Genomic DNA, 9,849 nt, shown 5'->3' with positions numbered 1-9,849 from the left:
TGGAAGTGACCATGTTCTCCTGGAGTTTGTAATACAGTGGAAAGGAGAAGCCAGGCAGAGTCAGACACGCATCCTAGACTTTAGGAGAGCGGATTTCAGTAAACTTAGAGAAGTATTGAGGGCGATTCCATGGTCAGAAATACTAAAAGATAAAGGAGTTCAGGACGGATGGGAGTTTCTCAAAAGGGAGATACTGAAGGCACAATTTCAAACAGTTCCAGTGAGAAAGAAAAACGGGAGGTGTCTCAAGAAACCAGGATGGATGACGAAGGAACTTTCAACCGAGATGAGTTTGAAACGGAAGATGTATAAGAAATGGAAAAAGGGGGAAATCACGAAAAAGGAATTCAAAGAAATAGCAGGCATTTGTAGGGGTAAAGTCAGAAAAGCTAAAGCGCAGAATGAACTCAGTCTTGCTAGAGAGGTTAAGAACAATAAAAAGGGCTTTTTTGGATATGTCCGCAGCAAGAGGAAGAAGAAGGAAACGGTAGGTTCACTGCGTGGAGAAGATGGCAAAATGCTAACAGGAGATAGAGAAAAGGCAGAATTACTCAACACCTTCTTTGCCTCAGTCTTCTCAGAAAAGGCAAAGGGAGCTCAACCTGAGGATAATGGAGCAGAGGACAGAATAGGGGAATTTCAGCACAGAATAAGTAAAGAGATAGTAGAGGAACACCTTGTTATTCTAAATGAATTTAAGTCTCCGGGACCAGATGAACTCCATCCAAGGGTATTAAAAGAACTGGCAAAAGTAATATCGGAGCCATTGGCAATCATATTTGAAAACTCCTGGAGAACAGGAGAGATCCCAGCAGACTGGAGGAGGGCAAACGTTGTCCCCATCTTCAAAAAGGGGAAAAAAGAGGATCCCAACAATTATCGTCCAGTTAGTCTGACCTCAATACCAGGAAAGATTCTGGAGCAGATCATTAAACAGAGAGTCTGTGAACATCTAGAAGGCAATGCCATCATCACAAAAAGTCAACATGGGTTTCAGAGAAACAAGTCATGCCAGACAAACCTTATCTCTTTCTTTGATAAAATGACCATTTTGGTAGATGAAGGGAATGCTGTGGATGTAGTAGATCTTGATTTCAGGAAGGCCTTTGACAAGGTTTCCCATGACATACTTGCAAACAAGCTTGTAAAATGTGGGCTAGACAAAGGAAATGTTAAATGGATCTGTAATTGGTTGACCGGCCGAACCCAAAGGATGGTCAGCCATGGCTCCTTTTCATCCTGGAGAGAAGTGACCAGTGGGGTCCCACAGGGCTCTGTCCTGGGCCCAGTGCTATTCAACATCTTTATCAATGACCTGGATGACAGAATTGGGAGCATACTTATCAAATTTGCAGATGACACCAAATTAGGGGGAATAGCTAATACTCCAGAGGACAGGATCAAGATTCAAAATGACCTGAATAGACTAGAAAGCTGGGCCAAAGCTAACAAAATGAAATTCAACACAGAGAAATGTAAGGTATTGCACTTAGGGCGGAAAAATAAAATGCACAGATATAGGATTATGGGGAACACCTGGCTGAATGAAACTACATGTGAAAGGGATCTAGGAGTCCAAGTAGACCACAAGTTGAACATGAGTGAACAGTGTGATGCGGCAGCTAAAAAGGCCAATGCTATTTTAGGCTGCATCAATAGAAGTATAGTGTCTAGATCAAGAGAAGTAATAGTGCCACTGTATTCTGCTTTGGTCAGGCCCCACCTGGAATATTGTGTCCAGTTCTGGGCGCCACAATTCAGAAAGGACATTGAGAAACTGGAGCCATGTGTCCAAAGGAGGGAGACTAAAATGGTGAAGGGTCTGGAAACCATGCCCTATGAGGAACGACTTAGGGAGCTGGGGATGTTTAGCCTGGAGAAAAGAAGGTTAAGAGGTGATATGATAGCCCTGTTTAAATATTTGAAAGGATGTCATATTGAAGAGGGAGCAAGCTTGTTTTCTGCTGCTCCAGAGAACAGGACCCGGAACAATGGATGCAAGCTACAGGAAAAGAGATTCCACCTGAACATTAGGAGGAACTTCCTGACAGTAAGGGCTGTTCGGCAGTGGAATGCACTCCTTCCTCGGAGGGTGATAGAGTCTCCTTCCTTGGAGGTCTTTAAACAGAGGCTGGATGGCCATCTGTCAGGGATGCTTTGAATTGGATTTCCTGCATGGCAGGGGGTTGGACTGGATGGCCCTAGTGGTCTCTTCCAACTCTACAATTCTATGATTCTATGATTCTATGATTCTATGATTCTAACTAGAGGGCAGTCAACAACAAGAACAACAAAGTATGCCTGTCTGTTAGTTGGGAAACTAGGTTTGATTTCCTGATGGGGAGAAGCTTCATTTTAGAGGATGACCATGGCAAACCTCCTTTGAATGAACCTTGCCAATAAAACCCCATGATAGGATCACCAGAAATCAGAAATGACTTAAAAGCACAAACATCAAAGTACTGTATGGTGCTTTAATGGTTCCGGTGTTCGTACTTTAATGGGCGCCTGTGTTTGCCAGACCTTGTCCACAGTGTTTGGCTGGAGTTTGCAAAGGGATCAATCTTGCCTCTTCTGCCTTTGAAGTCTTCTCAGCGTCTGACTCTGCCTTAGATGAACTGCCATGGCGGATGTCACAGGGGCTCCTCCGCTTTGGTCCAGAGGCACTGACCGCTCCCTCCAGCCGCTTGGCCAGTGGCTCTTTTCATAAGCCAGGGAGGCCAGAGGTCTATCGCACATGTGATGGCTCTCACTTCTCCAGCAAAGCTGCCCACATCATCTGGATGCCCAGTTTGGAAAGAACCCATTATTTTTGGACAAGCAGCCATCAGAGTTTCATCCACCAGAACTATATAAATCATAGCGCCCAAGTCAGAACGGATCCAGGCCATTTTCTCTGCAAAATGCCAGGCAAGCTCTTCCTGGGCGGCTGTGGTGCAGTCCGAGTTCTCTCACGGACGCCATTGTACAAGGCCCTTCCCCTTCATCGTATGCCTCCAAGTCATTTCTGACTTACAGCAACCCTAAGGCGAACCTTTCCCAGGGTTTTCTTGGCAAGTTTCTTCAGAGCGGGTTTGCCATGGCCATCCTCTGAGGCTGAGAGAGTGGGACTTCTTGCCCCCTCCCCAGTGGGTTTCCATGACCGAGCTGGGATTCGAACCCTGGTCTCTGCTCAAAACAGCTCTTCTGGATGGCTCTTTGCAGATGCCATGCTGGCAGGAAAGGATAATTTCTCAGGAGTCATCAGGAATCTATCTAGATCAGTGGTTCCCATCGTGTGGGTCAGGACCCCTTTGTGGGTCAAGCGACCCTTTCACAAGGGTCGCCTAAGGCCAGCAGAAAACACAAATTTGCATGTAGCAATGAAAATAATTGTATGGTTGGGGGTCACCACAACATGAGGATCTGTATTAAAGGGTCGCAGCATTAGGAAGGTTGAGAACCACTGATCTAGATCCACCAGCCTCTTTTTGCTAGTTTGCAGTTGGTTGAAGCAATAAATTCCTTGAGTGAAAAGTTGCAAAAGCATTCATGCAGTTTTCACTTTCGGGATTTCAGTGACAATGTGTTTCTGATATCAATTTATTTGCGCAGTTGCGTGTGATAATCATTTGCGCAATGACTCACCATTTCTGCTTCATTTGCGGGATGCTTCAGTCTCTCTTTAATGCTGAAATTAGCCCCAGTCTGATAAAAAGATATGATTCTATGATCCTTTTTGGGGAGTCCGATTTTGAAAGGATCTCATATTGAGGATGGAGGAAGCTTGTTTTCCGCTGCTCCAGAGAATAGGAGACAATGGAGCAACGGATGCAAGCTCCAGGGAAAGAGATTCCAGCTCAACATTAGGAAGAACTGAATGGGGACAACCTAAAGACAACCACCACATGCCACATCCCGGTTTGCCAAACTATGTCATGGGGCCATTGTTGCTTTGGCTGGAACCAAAACAGAGGACTGCTATGGCAAAAATCAATCCGTCTGTTCTGGCATGTTATATTCCTGGCTGTTGCTCTTGGAAGGGGCTAAAATTTGATGCCAAAGGGAACCCATGCTGGATTTCTAGATACCAAGGAGCCCTTGTGACGCAGTGGTCAAATGCCGGTCCTGCAGCCACAAGGTTGTGAGTTCGATCCCAGGCAGGGCTCTAGGTTTGGCTCCATCCTTTTGTGGGTTGGTAAAATAACTGAAATAAAAAAGTTGGCAGCATGAGCTTTCCTAGACTTCAGTCTACTTCCTCAGATGCATTTAGATGCAACAACATGTAGAGAGATCTTGCAGATCTTGACTTAAGTCTAAGAAAGCTCATACTGCCAATTTCATTCTTTCAGTCAGTCTCAAAGGTGCTCCAAGATCTCTCTACATATTATTATTATTGCATCTAAATGCATCTGAGGAAGCAGACTGAAGCCTAGGAAAGCTCATGTTGCCAACTTCTTTGTTTCAGTCAGTCACAAAGGTGCTGCAAGAACTCTCTATGTACTGATTCCAGAGACTAACACGGCTATATCTTTGAATTTTGCCGCTGTGCAGTTGGTTTAAATCTGCTGCATGGTCACACAGGATACCTCTACTGCTTTCACACCATTTTGGGCAAAGTGCATCCCATGTGCAATATAAGCAGAGGTGGGGAAAGTTACTTTGGTCAACTGCAGATCCCAGAATCCCCCCCAGGCAGGATGAGAATTTTGGGAGTTGGAGTCCAATTAGTGTTAACATTTCTCAGCACTGTACAACTTCATGCAAGTTTATTTTTCTGTGCTTGGATCTGTATTCATACCATGTTTTAAAAAGAGGCCCAGAATTTTGGAAACACTTCCATCAACGCCCTCAGCTGCAAGAGGCTTTGCACAAAAGGCTACAAAAAGATTGCACAGAGACGCAATGAGAACACAACTAATTCTTGCACTTCGGGGGTGACACAGAGAAGGACCGGAAAAGTTACTTTGACAGGACCTAATCCCCAGGTGGCTCTGGGAGAGGAAAAGCACTTCTCAGAGGTCATAAAAGTCAATGTGAGCCCCGGATTCAAAAGTGTCTGCGACAAGAAGGTCCAGGAGCTTCTGGGCGGAGACGTCGCAGTCGAGAAGTTCCCCGCGTTCCTTCATGTCCACAAACTTCTGCCTTAATTCCAGGTCCCCCGATTTGGCGCGCGCCTCTTTCTGCATGTCGGTGTCCAGGGGTCCTGGAGGAAAAACGTAAGAAAGAGTGGCCAATGACAGAAGCATAGAGTTGGAAGGGACCCCAAAGACCATCTAGTCTAACTTTTGTACCATGCAATGGCTATCAGTTCCTTTCTTCCAAGTGCTGGTATATGACCTCTAAAGCTGAGATCCAAACCGTCTGACACCTCCCCATACAAACCTATGGAATTTTAAGACCTTTGGGGAGGGCTTTCTTATCAAAGGCACACTGAGAGGCAGGGCATGTTGCATTACTGACCACCAAGAAAACTTAGGTTATAGCAGGAACATGGACCAGTGTTTGGCACCGAAAGGACTTTTAGGTAGCTAGGAACAATACTCCATTCCAGAAACAAAGGTTGTTTCTTTGCATCAATAAAAGTGTAGTGTCTAGATCAAGAGAAGTCATAATGCCACTCTATTCTGCTCTGGTCAGGCCACACCTGGAATACTGGGTCCAGTTCTGGGCAAAACAATTCAAAAAGGACATTGAGAAACTGGAGCCATGTGTCCAAAGGAGGGTGACTAAAATGGTGAAAGGTCTGGAAACCATGAAGCCCTATGAGGAGAGACTTAGGGATCTGGGGATGTTTAGCCTGGAGAAGAGAAGGTTAAGAGGTGATATGAGAGCCCTGTTTAAGTACTTGAAGGGATGCCATATTGAGGAGGGAGCAAGCTTGTTTTCTGCTGCTCCAGAGAATAGGACCCACTGGAGCAATGGATGCAAGCTTTAGGAAAAGAGATTCCAGCTCAACATTTGGAGGGACTTCCTCAGAGTAAGGGCTGTCCGACAGTGGATCATGGTCCTTTGCAAGGTGCTGGAGTCCCCTTCTTTGGAGCTTTTTAAAGAAAGGCTGGATGGCCATCTGTCAGGGATGCTTTGACTGAGAGTTCCTGCATGGCAGGAGAAGGGGGTTGGACTGGGTGGCCCTTCTTGGGGTCTCTTCCAACTCTACGATAATATGATTCTATGATTCTCCAGTGTCTCTTCTCTAGGCTAAACACACCAAAAGGCTCCCAAAAAACTATGGATGCCAGCCATGAAAGCCTTCGAGGTGGAATCCCTTTTCCTGTATTTTGCATCCATTGTTCCGTGTCACATTTTCTGGAGCAGCAGAAAACAAGCTTGCTTCATCCTCTATACGACACTCCTTCATATATTCAAACAGGGCTATCATATCACTCCTTAACCATGACTTCTCCAACTAAACATCCCCAGCTCCCTAAGTCGTTCCTCAGAGGGTTTCATGATTTCCAGACCTAGAAGTTCCTCCTAATGTTGAGCTGGAATCTCTTTTCCTGCAGCTTGCATCCATTGCTCCATTGGGTCCTGTTCTCTGGAGCAGCAGAAAACAAGCTTGTTCCCTCCTCAATGTGACATCCCTTCAAATATTTAAACAGGGCTATCCTATCACCTCTTAACCTTCTCTTCTCCAGGCTAAACATCCCCAGATCCCTAAGTCGTTCCTCAGAGGGTTTCATGATTTCCAGACCTAGAAGTTCCTCCTAATGTTGAGCTGGAATCTCTTTTCCTAAAGCTTGCATCCATTGCTCCAGTGGGTCCTATTCTCTGGAGCAGCAGAAAACAAGCTTGCTCCCTCCTCAATATGGCATTCCTTCAAGTATTTAAACAGGGCTATCATATCACCTCTTGACCTTCTCTTCTCCAGGCTAAACATCCCCAGCTCCCTAAGTCTCTCCTCGTAGGGCTTCATGGTTTCCAGACCTTTCACCATTTTAGCTGCTTTCCTTTGGACACACTCCAGTTTCTCAATGTCCTTTTTAAATTCTGGTGCCCAGAACTGGACACAGCATTATTCCAGTTGAAGTCTGACAAAAGCAGAATAGAGTGGCACTAACACTTCCCTTGATCTGGACATTAAACTCCTGTTGATGCAGCCCAGAACTGCATTGGCCTTTTTGGCTGCTGCGTCACACTGTTGGCTCATGTTTAGCATGTGGTCTTCTAAGACCCCTGGATCTTTTTTTGCCGATTCTGCTGTCTGGACTGGTGAGGATGATGGGTGGGAGAGTGAGGAGGGAGGGAGGGAAAAGGCAGGCCAGAAAGCAGACCCAAACTCACCTGGCGCATAATTGAGCACCCTGACGTCCGGCTCCTCTGCGGCCAGAACCTTGAACATCATGTCCCGGGCGGCTTTGGCCGTGCAGTAGAGCGTCCAGCTCTTGAAAGGCTGCAAGGCACAGAGGGAGGAGATGTTGACCACTGTCCGGCGGAGTCCTGGCTGGGCAGGGAAGGCCTTGAGGAAGGAGGCGGTCAGGCACAGGGCAGAGGTGACGTTGAAGGCCAGGTATTCGTTGACCTCCTCTGGGTCAGTGAAGTCCAAGAAGGATTTGGACACGTCTCCAAGGGAGCCTGCAGGAAGCGGAGGAAAGAGAGCCCTTGGCTTACTTGCAGCCCCAGACAAAAGCTAAAAGGGGGGAACATTTAGACCGGACCCAAAAGCAAAGCTGGCCGCCACACTGCAGAATTAATGCAGTTTGGCACCACTTTAACTGTTGTGGCTAAGCAGGGTTTGATGCTATTAATTTGTCATCTAATGTTATTCTAATTTGTCATCTGCCTTATTTTACTGAATGTGAACATATACTAATATATACACATTTCATTATTTTTGTAGAATGTATGCCATAGGTAGGTTTATTTTATCTATTTTAATTGATTCTATGTGAAGCGCTGGGTAAATTCACAGCGCCATATAAATGAAGCTTAGTAATCAGAATAATAATGGCTCCATCCTGTGGAATCCTGGGATTTGTAGTTTGTTGGGGCCCCAGGAGATAAAGGCTGAATATCTCAAACAACCAGAAACCTGCAGGATTCCATAGCAATTAGCCATGGCAGTTAAAGCGGTGTCAAACAGCATCAGTTCTGCAGTGCAGATGGTGCCAAAGCCTGCCTATAATAAAAAGCAACGTTATGTAAAGGCAGCCAGGATCAGTTATCCCCAGTACGATTATGGTTGTTATTGTTGTTATTGTTATTTCATATCCACCCTTCTCCCAAGATTGAGACTCAGCATTAAAGTGTCTTACAACGCAGTGCCCTAAGCTCTTAGGAGTCTGATCTGGAGTGGGACAGATAGCAGTGGAAGTAGTCATCCTTTTCCCTTGAACTCCGGGATGGAAGTGGAGGGCAGGAGCCAGGGCTCCAGAAGGAACAGGGGACCCCGAAGTCTCCCACTTGGAACCATGAAGGTCCAGCTTTCAACTGGGATGGACTGGGGCCAAGAAGAACCCCATGAGATCTGCTTGACTTTCAGAGCCTGAAACCACTCAAGAGACAGGGATAGGGAGAGGAAGCATCCTTCTTCCACAAGGTGAGCTCGGGTCCTCCTTTTCCAGGACCTGTCCTACATTCCAGCCTTCTGTCCAGGAAGAATCCCCAAATGCCCTCCTCCATTTGGAGCATGGCTAAGAAGCCTGGATTAAGATGGGTGCTGCTAGCTTTTGTTTGGCAATGTCCTCCTTGGTGGTGATGAGGACATCTGGCCCCTCTCTTCAATCTGCAGCTACTTGGCTTATTGGGGCAAAGGAAGCCTCAGGCCCTGCGGGGCTGTTGGCCTGGCCCTTGGACTCCCTCTCTTTAGCCCTCCCTCGGGCATCATGCCCGGCTCCATCGCTCTGCCTGTCTTTGTAAGCCCCCTGAGAATGACCCATGGAACCAGAGTCAAAACGAAAGCCAAGCTTTGAAGCCTGGCTTCCAGACGGAGAGCAGAAGGAAGCGCCCCCCAAGGCTAAGCGGGGCCGGCCCTGGATAGCCCTTGGCCGGGAGGGAGTCCGGGAGGGAAGGAGGCTGCTGACCGGCGTTGTTGAAGAGCAGGAGGCGTCCGAGGGGCTGCCCTGCTTCCTGGGCGAGGGCGAGGGCGGCGGCGCGGAGCAGGGCTTGGATGGCGGCAGCCGGGGCGGAGGCCAGGTCGGCCGGGAGGCTGCGGAGGCGGAGGTCGGGCCGGGCGGCCTGGATCTGCTCCCGGAGGGCCTCCAGCGCCGGCGCCGAGCGGCCGCTCAGCAGCAGCCAGGAGCCCGGCCCCAGCAGCCCCGCCAGAGCCAGCGCCAGGCTCCGGCCAAGGCCCCGGGAGGCCCCCGACACCAGCGCCAGGCAACGGACCCCGGAGCACAGGCGCCCCGCAGCAGCGCAGCCAGAGCCCTCCTCCTCCATCGCTGGCAGCAAGAAAGAGCCGGGCGGCTGGCCGCAGGGAGGGGACTCTTCCTCCCTCCGGAGCCAGCCCCAGAAGGAGGGAGAGGAGAGGAGAGGAGGAGGCGAAGGAGGAGGAGGCTTGGGGAGAGGGCTCAAGAGCATGCCCTTGTTCCTTGTTCTTTCTCCCTGTCTCCATCCCTGGGGAGGAGAATCAGAGACCCCAAGAAGGGCCCTGGCCCAGCCCAAGGCCCTCCTTCTGCTGCCATGCAGGAACTCCCTCTCTTTCCCTCAAAGCATCGCCATTCAGAGAGAGATGGCCATCCGGCCTCTGCTTAAAGGCAGCCTCCAAAGAAGGAGACTCCGCCACAATCTCCAGCCTTTCTCTCCGGATCCACTTCCTCCTAATGCTGAGCTTCCATCCATTGCTCTTCTCTTCTCTTCTCTTCTCTTCTCTTCTCTGGAGCAGCAGAAAACAAGCTTGCCCCCTCCTCAATATGGCCTCCCTTCAAG

At 48.4% G+C, this 9,849-nt stretch overlaps 1 protein-coding gene across 1 annotated transcript; it reads right to left on the bottom strand.

Moving 5' to 3' along the window:
• Positions 1 to 4,736: 4,736 nt before the first annotated feature.
• On the bottom strand, positions 4,737 to 9,381 carry SPR (sepiapterin reductase). Its single transcript, XM_089527159.1, has 3 exons — positions 9,006 to 9,381; positions 7,267 to 7,557; positions 4,737 to 5,185 (listed from the first exon to the last, which is right to left on the bottom strand). The coding sequence occupies exons 1-3, from the start codon at positions 9,358 to 9,360 to the stop codon at positions 4,995 to 4,997; spliced, it is 837 nt and encodes a 278-aa protein (XP_089383285.1). The 5' UTR covers positions 9,361 to 9,381; the 3' UTR covers positions 4,737 to 4,994.
• Positions 9,382 to 9,849: the final 468 nt, after the last annotated feature.

The sequence above is a fragment of the Sceloporus occidentalis genome, unplaced genomic scaffold (genome assembly GCF_023333645.1).
Source record: "Sceloporus occidentalis isolate IW3139 unplaced genomic scaffold, rSceOcc1.0.p SCAF_5, whole genome shotgun sequence".
NCBI classification, from domain to species: Eukaryota; Metazoa; Chordata; class Lepidosauria; order Squamata; family Phrynosomatidae; genus Sceloporus; species Sceloporus occidentalis.
The sequence above is the reverse complement of the archived record's forward strand: the minus strand, read 5'-3'. Positions and strand labels throughout refer to the sequence as shown.